Source organism: Salvelinus alpinus, chromosome 21, assembly GCF_045679555.1.
Source record: "Salvelinus alpinus chromosome 21, SLU_Salpinus.1, whole genome shotgun sequence".
Lineage (NCBI taxonomy): Eukaryota > Metazoa > Chordata > Actinopteri > Salmoniformes > Salmonidae > Salvelinus > Salvelinus alpinus.
This window is the reverse complement of record NC_092106.1, coordinates 491,325-506,535: the sequence shown is the minus strand read 5'-3', so window position 1 is coordinate 506,535 and position 15,211 is coordinate 491,325. Positions and strand designations below refer to the sequence as shown.

The window sequence follows — 15,211 nt, the reverse complement described above, 5'->3', positions numbered from 1 at the left end:
GAACATAGATTCTAACCTTGTCAGTCTTTTTGGATTGTTCGGCTGATTTCATTCTTCTCTTCCTGCTCCCACCATACATCTTGATTGTGCATTAGTCTGTTGTTTCTATACTAGCATTCACTGTTGCTTCTGTTATGTCAATGTCATTATTCTTTTGTTGTTCTAACATCAATTGTCTGTAAAGGAGGCCATTCAAAAGTTTAAAAGTCAATTGTGGGGTAATCCCCATTTTCTTCAGCTTGCGGGACTTTTCCTCCTCTTTCTTCACCTGAAGCTCCCTCCTCAGGCCGGACTTAGCTTCCATCTGGAAGGGTTTCAATTTTTAGGAAAGAAACGTTCTTATTCTGTTCCTTGTGAGGCCTCTCCTCCTCTTCTGGGTGCATTAGTCGGTGCACTTGTCGTATTTTGGCTTTCACTTCATTTACTGTTTTCTTGGCTCCTCCCTGGCATCTCAATCGTTTCCGCTGCTCCTGCTCCCTCCAGGCTCCCTCCTGGTGAATCAGCATCCTCTGTGTCCTCATCTCTATGTGGTTGTGTCCTTCTCTCTGTTGGGACTCAGCTGCAGTGGTTCAGATGGTATCACGTCTGGCTTCTTTTCACTTGGACGGCCGTTCTTGTTGCTTTGGCCACCTCATAGGGTCCATCTCTCCTCGGTTGATCCCACTTCCTCCGGATCCCTCCAACATGGACTAGATCTCCTGGTACCACTGAGAGAGGTCCTTCTGGTCCCCTTTGGATCATCAGACGCAGAACCTCTCATCCTGGTTCAGGTTTCTGCCTACTTTCTGTGAAGCATTCATACTTAGAGACTTATGGCCTCTGTTCTAAGATTGCACCATACATCCTCTTACTTCCATCACTCATCACACAACAAACAGACATTCAGGCTGAAGCTGGCGAACCCCTCTCCTTCTGTTTTCCTAGACATAAGACTTGGAAAACAACAGACAAAACATAACAGCATTGACAATGTTATGTGTTATGCATAAATATATTCATGCAAACTGAAATCTGAGACCATGACAATTCCCACTCTCTCTTTACCTGACTCTATGCCTCCAGGATACTTTTCTGCTGGACTCCACAAAAATAAAAGCCCTAAAAAGCTTCCTCATGCTTCCACCCAGTCTTCCCCTTTCGGCCACAGGTTCTGAGAGGTGTTCCCAAATCATGTCATTTTTACTTAGTTTCCCATCTACTCCATTTCAACTGATAATCATGTGCATAACCTACAATTAACATTCTCTCTTCTTGAATTAATTCAACACTGTATATGCTTTCATATCAATCCCTTTAACATGTTTGTTTAGAGTATAATATCCTATCATCCATTCTCTTTCACATGATGTATTAAAAATAAAACATGTAGCCTCCAAACTCAACCCAGTATGTCTATAGTGGAATCTAATCTCTCTCTCTTTCTCTCTCTGATTCCACATCCTCTGTCATGGTGTTTTCAAGCTCACCCATTATTCAGCTGGACCTTACTTCTCGTGAGACTTATGCACCCACCAAAGAGAGACATAAAGAACTTTACCACTGCAGTGTTGTAAGAAGTATACCACCAGCCTGGTGTATCTTGATGTACACTCAGTCTCCAGAATGCAGCCCAAGCCCTTCCATTTCTGGCTGTTTTTTCCTGAGGACATACACACTAACACATGGGTTATTTCCTGACAACATTAGCAAGATCACTAAATCTTAAGTTTTAATAATAGCCCTATGTAACCATTCTGCCTCAAATACCTGGCCTCCTGCCACAGAAATATTCATAATGATAATCAAATGATGGTCCCTACAGCAACTGCTGTAAAATACATTCTTAAAACATTCTCAAATCTTTTCTAATCAATTTAAAATAGATATCAGTCCCCCCTTAGGAACATATTCACAACCTTATGTTCCTCAAAACACAAATAAATTGACCAAACGAGAAAAAGAGAAAAAGAAATTACAATAATTGCACAGTTGCAATATTACCACTATTTGTAATGTAATTAAACCTGGGGAAAACGTCCATCCTTTTCAATCTATGCCAATGTTATTGTTGGTCTCTTTCTTCTACATTCTTGGGTATCATCGCACAACAGACTACCTTTATAGTCAATCAAACAATACAATTTATCATTACAATTCCAATGACATTAGAAAACAAAAGAAACAAAAAACCGATAATCAAATATTCTGGAAGTTTTGTCAACCTCCTTGTCCCAGGATTAGATTCCAGAGCGGCCCTAGGCCTATTAAATTCAAACAGTGCTATATCTAAATAACTAAACAGTTATGTTTATTGTTTATACATTTACCAACCCAATATTCAGGATAACAATCCTTAGTGTTTACTTTAACTCAAATTGGACCTGATCAATTCAATACACATCATCCCTTTAATAATTAACATTTAAACTAAACACTTTTATTACCAGTATTATCTATTTTCCCAATAGCCCTTTTGTCTCAGTTTTTCTTACATGAGTGGCCTGGTAATAAAAGTTCAATACCCCAATTCCTTTAATTCATAATACACCCTGGCCCATATCATTTCAACATGTCTATTATTTGATACAGTTCACAGGTCATCAGACACAGTTGTCCCTCACTATTCAGTCGATTAGGGCGGGTATGAGCTCCACACCCACTAGTGGTGATATTCTCTCCCATGCCCTAAAGCATTCTGACGTCACCTTTCATGACAACTCCCTTATTCTACTGGTGATCTCCCAGATGAATTACAGATGATGTAGTTATCAACAAAACCCTTACATAATCCCACACTCCAATAAACCCTTTAGAAAAACTTTCAACACTTTTTATATGCATAATGAACAAAACACATTTGTGTATTCCCCCAAAGACCATAACCCCAAAGAACTGATAGTTTTACCTATGAACCCATGTTATATCGAAAATAAAAATTAAAATAAACCTATTCGAATAACTTATTCAATTTAAGGGTACAACTCTTCATAATTTTCCCAGGGACATAATAGATTTTCAAAGTAATTATACAGTTTGAATAGAGTCAGGTGTCTTAAACATTTTATAAGTATATCCCACCTGTTCCAACAATTTCTAGTAAAAGGTGATCAGTCTTTCACAAGAAATTCCTAGGATTCAGGGCATTTTGAGACCATTAATATGTTTCCACTCCCCCTTTCTTTAGGAGCAACTTAAATACATTTTTCAAAAACATGTTCATCCTTTTGCATACCCAATTTGAAACTGAATTGGAAAAAACCCTTCCAATAAACCTACTAATGTATATTCATTCCCAGTACATGGTGCACTTAGTAGTAAATCATAAGCCAATAATCGCAAAGGGACTGGACTCACTCATCCAGAACTCCATGTTTTAGCCTTATCCAGATATTTTTATTTTTAAAGCGGCTGACTTTAATTAACTGCTTTCCACAGTAATGCAGTCTCCAATGACATTGTTGACCAGAGAAGATTAAAAAACCCTTTTTTTCCATTATTCTTTCTGGAAAAGAAAGTGTACATATTGTTAATATTCACAACGTTACCTTTTAGTCAGCAAACCAATAATTTTACTTATCCATAGATTTTATTCTAAAGCGTCTTTAACAGTTCCAGAGACTTGTGGTATAGAATGTCTAACAATTAAAATTCCATCGTTATTTTACTAGATGTCAAACGTGATCCAATACTTCTTCTTGACCACATATAAACTGTAATCTCTATGAAACACTCATTGTTCGCTCAGAGACTATACACCGACAAGTAAAAAATTCCATTCTCACTAACCTCAAACCAATTAGTTGTTTGTTATTTTGACAAGGAAATAAACTCTTGTATAGCGGCATTTCCTACTACCGCACTAAGTTCTAGTGTCACCTTACACTAATTTTCCCCATAACCCGCTATATCCATATTCAAAACAGGGAGCTATTTTCTCATTTGTTCTTAGATCTTGTCAATAGTTCTGCCAATCACCCGCACGTCTGCGAGGACTAGAGGAACCACACACACAACCTCATCGCAATGTATTTTCTGATGATAGAATGTTGACATCAGAACGCCTACAAATCGAGCTTCACATTTTGGTCCCATGCGACTATTTATTTATTTATTTTTCCTAAATACTCCCATGTATTTCTACACCTTTTATTTACTATTTTTCCGAGTTAGAGCCAATCTCCTTTCCAATTAATAATTCATTTGTCACATCACTTAATTTCTTTTATCGAAGCCTACTCTATACAGTACATACATTATTTCTGAATACTACAGCATCAACTCTACTCTGTCACAGGAGAGCTGCGCGCTCCCTCTCCTGGACGTTCTGCCTACATACACACACAACTCATCTTTCCTTCCTAATCTTCTATTTTTACACAGATCTACTCATTTCTTACAACATTATCATTCATCCTTTTATGTTTCATCCGTTCATTCAATCCCTTTGTTTTTACCTCAAAACAACTCAGTCTTTCTTTATTGACTTAATTCACTTCCTTCTACATAAGCCTAGACTTCTACAATATGACGAGACTACTGTCTAATCGGATCAGCTTGTCTTCATATCCTATTCAACCCCCAATACTTATCTTTTCTTCTATTTTTAGAGTAGTATTGTGGCATAACCTACTGAATTACCAAACCCTGGTAGCTAGACAGAGCGGTTTTTTATTCGCAGGATTTCTTTTGCATTTGAACGCCGCACAATCGGGCCAACGTTTTTCCTGCACCTACTACTTCACCCATACAATCTTCCTTTCAGAGCGGAAACTATGAATATTTATTTAACTACTGATTTATGTTTTGACCGTATAAGTTACTTTTGCAGTTGAACGCCGCACAATCGGGCCAACGTTTTCCTACAACCTACTGTTTTATGCTTTGACTGTATAAGCTACTTTTGCAGTTGAACGCCGCACAATCGGGCTAACGTTTTCCTACAACCTACTGTTTTATGCTTTGACTGTATAAGCTACTTTTGCAGTTGAACGCCGCACAATCGGGCTAACGTTTTCCTACAACCTACTGTTTTATGCTTTGACTGTATAAGCTACTTTTTCAGTTGAACGCCGCACAATCGGGCTAACGTTTTCCTACAACCTACTGTTTTATGCTTTGACTGTATAAACTACTTGTTGTAGCCCTGCGCCGCTCAACTAGAGAGTACAAACAGTTGCGCCGATCAGCCCACACAAGGCTGCTCAAAATGAATGGTCCGACGAGAGGGGCAGTCCGAATCACACACACCCGACACGAGTCGCCCGCTCAGGTTGACTGAGGTGTGTTTACGCACATCCCAAAACAGATCCTGATACGGTCGAACCCGGCCAAGCAGAATCAGACGGAACAACTCCCCCAATCAAACCAGACACATGAACCTGTCTCGAGCAGTCCAACCAGAACAAATGCCCGCTCCCCCCAGCCAAACACCCGACACAATCAAAGTTCACAGTTCCAGTTCACTCAATCTCTAGACATGCGCATTCATACAAAACCCAAACTCACACATGCACGCACATTTATTTGAATTCAAAAGTTCTTTCGTTTTTATCGTTTTTTAGGAAATTTGAGAGAGAGACCTACATGACATTCCTCCCGCTGAGACAGGACTCTGAAGCAATCCACACAAACATTTCAACTATTGTAAGAACTTGCTTACCGTATATAGTTGGGCGGCCACCTCTGTTTGTTTAGATTGTCCAAAGAACCCGCCAGCCAAGAACGTCTCCGTCCCTGTCACTCCTGGGACCAGCTCGCCAATTATGTCGTGGAAAATCATTTTCAAATACAACGCTTACCAGAACTTTTAAAATCAAACATGCTCTTTATTACAACTGTACAGCCCACCGGCATGTCCCCGCGGAACACACCCCGCGGAACACACACCCCGCGGAACACACACCCCGGTTCCAACATTTATACATAAATAGCATATGGGTCCACCCCATATGCAAATAAGCATACTTCCCCTAATTTTCCCTGCCATCATTATCTTTTTAGTTCAGGCTTCCTGCTTGTTCACGCCTACTAACGCCCATTATCTGCTTTCAGTTAAATTATAATAGTGGCCAGACCCATGCTTGTCTTAAAAATAATCTATGTCCATCTACCCTCTAGGCCTATGACTCAACCCTGTATTTAATTCAATGCCCCAGCATGTTCTCTGGTATGTCCTTATTGGAATTGGCAGACTCTATGTCTCTTCTTGTCATTAGTGTCCAGTTGCCTTAAGCATATTTCTCTGGTATGTGTGCTTTTAGTGGAATGTGTAGACTATAAGTCTAGTGTGTCCAATTATTCTAGGTGCCCATGTGTCTGGTCAGTCTGTCAGCACAATGGAGAAAATAAGAGGGCCAGAACGTCTCTTAGTATATCTCCATTACCACAGTCTCATGATAAATGTGAACATGTGGTTCGTTACTTTAATGTTCAGCTATCTTTTATATTTATATTTTATCCATGTGTTTTATGTTACTACTACAAAACCCAGCCTAAAACCCCAAACAGCAAGCAATGCAGGTGTGGAACCACAGTGGCTAGGAAAAACTCCCTAGAAAGGCCAGAACCTAGGAAGAAACCTAGAGAGGAACCCTCCCATCAAAACATTTCCTGGTGTTTTTACAGTGCTGCATTTGTTTAACACTTTTTTGGTTACTACATGATTCCATATGTGTTATTTCATAGTTTTGATGTCTTCACTTTTATTCTACAATGTAGAAAATAGTAAAAATAAAGAAAAACCCTTGAATGAGTAGGTGTGTCCAAACTCTTGATTGGTACTGTATATCATACTTTTCAGGTTTCTACTTTACAGACTTACATTTTCAATATGTAGTTCTCAAAATCTGTAGTAGACAAATTAGTTTACATGTCAAATCTATAGGTTTTACCAAACCTTTCAGTGATCATCAATTAAGAGCAGTCGGATTAAGTAACACTACAATGTCTTTTAACAACAACAAAAAAGAATCACATCAAAAGTAACATGAGCATTGCCTTGTGAAAGTCAATTACTTTATATGAACATGTATTGCAATGTATTTCTAGATGGAACACTGATTAAGTGTCCATCTGATTATTTTTTTTGTTTTGAAACGAGTTTTGAACTTTGTTTTTGATGATCGGTTTTGAGATTTGTACTAAGATTTGTAAAAATCTACCACATACCTTTGAAAATTGCACCAAAGCGATAAAAAAACTATGTGAGAACTATGTATGGGTTATACTGCTTAAATTTGTATAAAGTGTGTATTGTATGTAACAACTATTATTGTTTTTCGTGAATATGTTACAACGTTATAGCTTTGATTTCATGTTCTGTACGCTGTAAAGTGCAGATGTGTATGTCTGATCCTGATCTGTGTGTGTGTGTGTGTGTGTGTGTTTCAGATGCTGGGGTGCGGTTGTGTGCTTCTCTCGTGTCTCCTGATGGTGACTCTGTTCCACTGCAGCGTAGACAGCCTTCGCCTCACCCAGGAGAGCCCAGAGGTGAGATCAGGATAGTGTGTGTGTGTATGTGTGTGTGTGTGTTATATGGGTTCACCCGGTCACGTATGAGTTCCATGTATCAGTAACTACTGTATAACTGGGGCCAAGTGACCTGACCAGGAAGAACCCCTGACCCTGAACATAATAATATAATAGTATTATAGAAATCTCCTAGCGCCTGTGTGGTCTAGACTTGGGTTCAAATAGTATCAAACTGTGCTTCTTGAGCTTGCTTGGGGCAATGAAATGTATGGAATAGTCCCAAAAGTGCAAACTAAGTTCAACTGGCATGCAAGCTTAAGCAAACACTCAAGGTATTTGAAAGAAGGCAAATCCTATTGGAACCCAATTGTGGTGTGCTCCTCGTTCCCACACCAGGATAGTAAACTGGCTGAGGGGAGGAGCGCCCCCCTTCCCCTTAGTCCTTGATCTTCGTTGTCTGCAGATCTGTAAGGTGGAAGAAATATGGTGGAAGCTCCATCATTACACTGCCTATACCTATCCAGACCCTTCCGATCTACAAACACTGAATTGTGAAGGGTTAGGGCCAAGGGGAAGGTGCAAGGAGCAACCTGGATCCAGCTAAGAAAGTGCTGTTAGTGAGTGAGTGATTGATTGAGGACACGCGCGTACGCAGAGTGAGGGAGGTCCAGGCAGAAGAGTTGGGGAAGGTACAGTATCTGCACGGCCACGGCCGGTGGTGGCTGTGTTATTCTGTCTCTCCTCGGGATGGTCAGAACATTTTCCCTCCCTGATCTGATTATGTGGAACGAAATGGCGAGATGACGGTCTGTCATCGCCGCTGTGGCGCTGCCTGGGCTGAGCTATAAATACCACAGAGCGCTGTTCCCAGGAGAGGCAGAAACAACAGCCACGTCAGAGAGGGACAAGGGAGGGGAGACACGGGGGACGTTCTGTCTGTCTATATATCTGTCTGTCTGTCTTCTTGGCTCCCTGTCTGTCTGCTTAGCTATTTGTCTGTCAAAATGCTAGCAGATACTATAGACGTCCAGTCATTGCGCTAATGCAATTTAGCAATTGCGCTAGCGCTAGTTAGCTACTTCCTTCAAACTGCACGCAGAGACATACAAATGGTATCCATAAGTTCATCTGACTCTGGGGAAGTAAATAAAGTGCCTCATTGCCAAAATCCTTAAGTATCACTTTAAGTATAACACAAAGCAAAAACATTTTGTGTGACAGCTAACGCTATTGTTTGAAGTTCTTATTGACTTTCTGTGTTTTCCTATTGCTGTTGTTGTAGTACCTGGACCCGGTGGTTCTGGAGGAGTCAGGCCTCCAGGCCCGGTCCAGTGAGCAAAAGGCAGCAGGGGCTTTGACGGCCAAGTTACTACTACTTGACCACCTGGACCGCCTGGAGAACGACGTGATCGAGACCAAGATGAAGAGGAGCTTCCCAGGGTCCAACACTCCACTGGACCGCCTCTCCATCAGCACCATGGACCCTAAGGGCTCCAAGCAGAGGTAGGTACTAACCACTTAGAGGGAGAGACTTACATTTTGATGCTATTTATTAAGACATCAGTTAAGCACTTCCGTACTCCACCCTGACGCACACACATGAACAGACCTACACACATATAGTTATTGGGGCAGTTTCCCGGGACACAGAATATTAAAATCAAATCAAACTTTATTTGTCACATGCGCCGAATACAACAAGTGTAGACCTTACCGTGAAATGCTTACTTACAAGCCCTTAACCAACAGCGCAGTTCAAGAAGAGTTAAGCTAATGTACATGTAGGTAGGGGTGAAGTGACTATGCGTAGATGATAAACAGTGAGTAGCAGCAGTGTACAAAACAAATGGAGAGGGGGGGTGTCAATGTAAATAGTCCAGTGGCCATTTGATTAATCGTTCATCAGTTTTATGGCTTGGGGGTATAAGCTGTTAAGGAGCCTTTTGGTCCTAGACTTGACGCTCCGGTACCGCTTGCCGTGCGGTAGCAGAGAAAACAGTCTATGACAATTTTTTGGGCTTTCCTCTGACACCGCCTATTATATAGGTTCTGGATGGCAGGAAGCTTGGCCCCAGTGATGTACTGGCCTGTACGCACTAACCTATGTAGCGCCTTGTGTTCAGATGCCGAGCAGTTGACATATCAGGCAGTGATGCAACCGGTCAGGATCCTATTGATGGTGCAGCTGTAGAACTTTTTGAGGATCTGGTGACCCATGCCAAATCTTTTGAGTCTCCTGAAGGGGAAAAGGTTTTGTCGTGCCCTCTTCACGACTGTCTTGGTGTGTTTGGACCATGATAGTTGGTCCATGATGGTCCCGTGTGGCTCAGTTGGTAGAGCATGGCGCTTGCAACACCAGGGTTGTGGGTTCATTCCCCACGGGGGGACCAGGATGAATATGTATGAACTTTCCAATTTGTAAGTCGCTCTGGATAAGAGCGTCTGCTAAATGACTTAAATGTAAATGTAATAGTTCGTTGGTGATGTGGACACCATGTAACTTGAAACTCTTGACCCGCTCCACTACTGCCCCTTCGGCCCGCCTTTTCCTGTAGTCCACGATCAGCTCCTGTGTCTTGCTCAAGTTCAGGGAGAGGTTGTTGTCCTGGCAGCACATTGCCAGTTCTCTGACCTCCACCCTATAAGCTGTCTCCTCGTTGTCAGTGATCAGGCCTACCACTGTTGGGTCGTCAGCAAACTTAATGATGGTGTTGGAGTCATGTTTGGCCACTTAGCCGTGCGTGAACAGGGAGTACAGGAGGGGACTAAGTACACACCCCTGAGGGGCCCCGGTGTTGAGGATCAGCGTGGCAGACGTGTTGTTGCCAACCCTTACCACCTGGGGAGGCCTGTCAGGAAGTCCAGGATCCAGTTCCAGAGGGAGGTGTTTAGTCCCAGGGTCCTTAGCTTAGTGATGAGCTTGGTAGAAACGATGGTGTTGAACGTTGAGCTGTAGTCAATGAACAGCATTCTCACATAGGTGTTCCTTTTGTCCAGGTGGGAAAGGGCAGTGTGGAGTGCGATTGAGATTTCATCATCTGTGAATCGGTTGGGGAGGTGTGCGAATTGGAGTGCGTCTAGGGTATCCGGGAGGATGCTGTTGATGCTTTCAAAGCACTTCATGGCTACCGACGTGAGTGCTACGGTGCGATAATCTTTTAGGCAGGTTACCTTTGCTTCCTTGGGCACAGGGACTATGGTGGTCTGCTTGAAACATGTAGGTATTACAGACTCGGTCAGGGAGAGGTTGAAAATGTCAGTGAAGACACTTGCCAGTTGGTCCGCGCATGCTTTGAGTAACCATCCTCGTAATCCGTCTGGCCCCGCGGCTTTGTGAATGTTGACCTGTTTAAAGGTCTTGCTCACATCGGCTACGGAGAGCGTTATTGCACAGTCATCCAGAGCAGCTGGTACTCTCGTACATGCTTCAGTGTTGCTTGCCTCGAAGTAGGCGTAAAAGGCATTAATGCGTCATTCACATGCTTGTGGGAACTTGGAAACTGGGAGGATGGAAGTCTTATTTATTTATTTTTTTACCTTTATTTAACCAGGAAAAGCCCATAGAGACCCCGTCTCTTTTTCAAGGGAGACCTGGCCAAGAAGGCAGCAACAATCCATACATTACAGAATTAAAACATACAAAAATACAATACAACAACATGATCCAGCCTAAAAAAAGCATTTACACTCCTCCATAACAGAGTCTCCCATTAATATTTTAAATTCATTCAGTGGCACTAACATATCTAGATGAAGCATGGATTGTAGATTATTCCATGTGTCTGGTTCACAAGAAGAGAAAGCAGTCTTGCCTAATACTGTGAAAGTCCTGGGGACTTTAAGTAGCAACCACCTAGCAGACCAGGCATGTTAACTGCTGGTGGTGAAGGAGACAAGACTACAGAGGTAAAGAGGGAGTTTACCCAAAAGGGCTTTGTAGATGAACACATACAAATGTATCTTTCTGCGCATATAAAGTGAGGTCCAACCTACCATTTGGTACAAGGTGCAATGGTGGGTGAGTGACTTGGCATTTGTAATAAAGCGCAAGGATGCATGGTAAACAGAGTCCAGTCTCTGTAAGACGGAAGAGGTTGCATGCATATACAACAAGTCACCATAATCAATTACAGAGAAAAAAGTGGCCTGAACAAGCTTCTTTCTAGCCATAAGTGGGAAGCAAGCGTTATTACGAAAATAAAAACCCAATTTCAATTTAAACTTTGTCACAAGATTATCCACATGAACTTTGAAGGACAACTTGTCATCCAACCAAATACCTTGGTATTTGCAGGATGACACTTTTTCAATGGATAAGCCACTAGATGTGACAATGCTAACGTTCTCTGGCAGAGTTCTAGCTCTTGTAAAGGTCATGAATTAAGTTTTTGTTTATTCAAGACCAGTTTGAGACCATAAAGGGAGGCCTGCAGTGAATAAAAAGCAGTCTGGAGCTCTTCAACAGCCTGGACCAGAGAAGGAGCACATGAATATATAACTGTATCATCTGCATATAGATGTAATTTTGCTGGTTGCATCCCATTTCCTAAATCATTAATAAAAATTGAGAACAACACAGGAGCTAAAATGGAACCCTGGGGCACACCTCTATTAATCTCAAGAAAGCTAGACTTGTGATTGTCAGTATATACACATTGTGTTCTGTCAGAAAGATAGTCCCTAAACCAATTTACTGCCAACGTTTCTGAGTGTAGCTAGCAACAATTCATGGTCAACTGAATCAATCTACAAACAGAGCAGCACAACATTGCTTTTTATCAAGTCTGCAGTTGTGCTGCTGTGCCCCGATCTAAAGCCAGACTGAACCACGCTCAGTATGTTATTTTCAATTAAGAAGTTTCTGTTCTGTCATGATTCTGTCTAGGTGGTTTAAAAGTCGGTATAATTCTTCAACCAATAACATTTTAGCTAGCTTTCTTAAAATGTACAATAGTCAAACTAGATCCATTATCCATATTGATTTGATTTGTTGTCATCTTTTGGTTGAAAAGATAAAAGGTCAATGGTGAAACGACACAGAGGCGGCAACTCAGGTAACAACATTTTCTCTGAGTTCCCATCTGTAATTATGACTTTGAGGGTCGTTCAAGTGAAATTTTCCAGTCGGAACTGCAAACCTCTGATAACTCCGATAGCATGTCAAGCCCCAAATAGCCTAATCCTGGAAAGCATTTTGAATGGAGATTCTTCATTGAACTTGCTTTTTAGTCCAGGGCTAGGCTTACTCTGTGTCTAGGAAACTGCCCATTGACTGCTATGAGGGATAATGCCATCCTATTGTGGAGTTTTTGTAGGGAAAGGGGGATACCCGTCTAAATCAGAAAGGTGCCGGAGACTGCCGTAATCGACATCCACAACTTCAGCGCCCGGGGAACAGTGGGTTAACTGCCTTGCTCAGGGGGAGAACAACAGATTTTTACCTTGTCAGGTCAGGGATTCGATCCAGCAACATTTTGGTTACTGGCCCAATGCTCTAACCACTAGGCTACCTGCCACCCCACTTGTAACATACTGAGTGAGCAGACAGAGAAAAACAATATGAATGTCAACCTATCTGAATCAACTTTAAGCGAATTACATCATCAAGTCAACCTGTCCCCAATGGCCCAAAATCTCATTAGCAAGATGCATAAATAGAACATTAAAGAACAGTTAATTGTCTTGGCTCTCTCTGCTGTACTGCTTTTCCTAAATGAGTAAAGACATATACATGCCTTAGTCATAGTTATCCTGATGAGAAATGTTGAGACCTGTGAAAGGTTTACCTACTGGACATTTACAAATAAAACCTTTTGTATTAGTGAGTCCCACTTTATTTGACATTTCACTATGACATGAACATGACGGTGTTATAAGACCACCATCAGATGCTCATGTGAGATGACGACCGTTGTCGTAACAGAGGTAGCAGGTTGCATTATGACTGTACTGATATAACACCCCTGGACAGCATGGACAGCAACCTTCCTATTTCAGTGCATGGTAGTCTAAATGTCAAAGGGAAACAACACTTTCATATGCATTCAATTATTAAATTAGAATTAAAAAGAACATCATTGTCCATGCAATGCGAACATTTGGCTTTAGTTTCACCACAAAAAATAGTTAACATATTTTTTTTTGATTTACCAGGTCATGCAATGCAATGTATTCAATTTGTCAAGAGTTTGATTCAGTAAATACACATAAAACTGATTTGAAATCCATTTTCAATTTGCAAGTTTATTCAAATTCGATTGACGATAAATTGATAAATCATGTTCTAAATTGAATATTCATATTTGAAATATCCACTAGGATTAGGCTGTTACACATACAGCCAGTTTTCCAGACACAGATTAAGCATATTCCAGGACTGAAAAGCATTCTCAATGGAGATTCTCCATTCAAAGAGCTTTTTAGTCCAGGACTAGGTTTAGTTAATCTGTATCTGGGAAACACCAGGCCCATAGAATAAGTGTAATGTAAATGGTGACAGTTTATCTCCCCCAACAGGAAAGTTGTTGAACTGCCACGGAGGCGAGTGAGTGTTCCTATTGACCGGATCGGAGTGGGCCGTCTACCTAGCAGCCGAGGGTAGACCCCCCGCCCATCCACCCATCCCCTTACCTGAACAGGTAAAGGACAAGCCCACAGAGGTTTACATAGGGTCATGTTCATTGGGGAATGCAACAGTTTTAAAACATATTGCAACAGAAAAAATAGGGTTTCTTAATGGACAAGTCTTGGTAGTCCCTCTCTGTGTCAATCTGTTTCCTTCCGTTTAGTGCCTAATGAACACAACCCAGTTTTACCGCACACCATTATATACTGTACACAACAGTGTAATATGAATGACTTATAACATAGGGTCCTGTGACCTGACCAGGAACAACTCTGGGCCCTAATAATGGGCAATAAGGAGGAGCAGGTCACAAGGCCAAGAAAAACATGTCCATTCTTATATATTGTGTAGCTACAAATACAGTAACTCTACAGTGGATCAGACCAGAAATAATTTATTCCTATAACAGTTTTTTTGAAGACATGACATTGAAGACCACCCAGGTAATCTTTGTCTATTTTCTCAATTTTCCACAGGGGATTCTACCACAGGTAGAAGATGCATGGAAAGCACATCAACACCCCACGACCATTCCTCTTGCTCTACCAACCCCCACCTCACCCCATCACCCTACATACGTACACTATGGCAAAAATCACTTCCTCGTTATAGTTCTGATGTGATGTAAACTATCCCCCCTTCCTCCCCACTTCCTTTCCCCGTAGTCAGTGGTGATACTGTGGGGGGATACAGTGTGGAAACATCCTAAAAAGCACATCACTACCATAGCAACACACATATTTACCCATAATGCCGGTGGGCACTCTTGCCTTTTTTGCTCATTTGTAGTACATGCACACATGGTCTGTCTGTTCACTTTGACTGAAGGCTGACTGGGTGGCAATGGCCTTGACATTAAAAACTGATTATAAGACAACAACTGACTCAAGTGTTTTACTCTCATGTATTGGTACAACTTTGCATTGGTACTGTGATTGCTAATTGCTGACAGTTACAGTTTACACACATACTTAAGAAGACGGAGTAAAGTTGAATTGATTATATTTGAATTCACAATGTTGAAAGCACATTGACTGTCACACCCTGATCAGTTTCACCTGTCCTCATTATTGTCTACCCCCCTCCAAGTGTTGCTTGTTTTCCCCAGTGTATTTATCCCTGTGTTTCATGTGTCTC

At 41.5% G+C, this 15,211-nt stretch overlaps 1 protein-coding gene across 1 annotated transcript in view; it reads left to right on the top strand.

The window, feature by feature from the left end:
* Positions 1 to 14,951, top strand: part of ostn (osteocrin) — a 36,113-nt gene extending 21,162 nt beyond the window's left edge. The window contains exons 2-5 of the mRNA XM_071356396.1: positions 7,369 to 7,467; positions 8,732 to 8,952; positions 13,966 to 14,087; positions 14,551 to 14,951. Coding sequence (XP_071212497.1) covers positions 7,369 to 7,467; positions 8,732 to 8,952; positions 13,966 to 14,050 — 405 coding nt within the window. The 3' untranslated portion in view covers positions 14,051 to 14,087; positions 14,551 to 14,951. The remainder of the gene's footprint in view (positions 1 to 7,368; positions 7,468 to 8,731; positions 8,953 to 13,965; positions 14,088 to 14,550) is intronic.
* Positions 14,952 to 15,211: the final 260 nt, after the last annotated feature.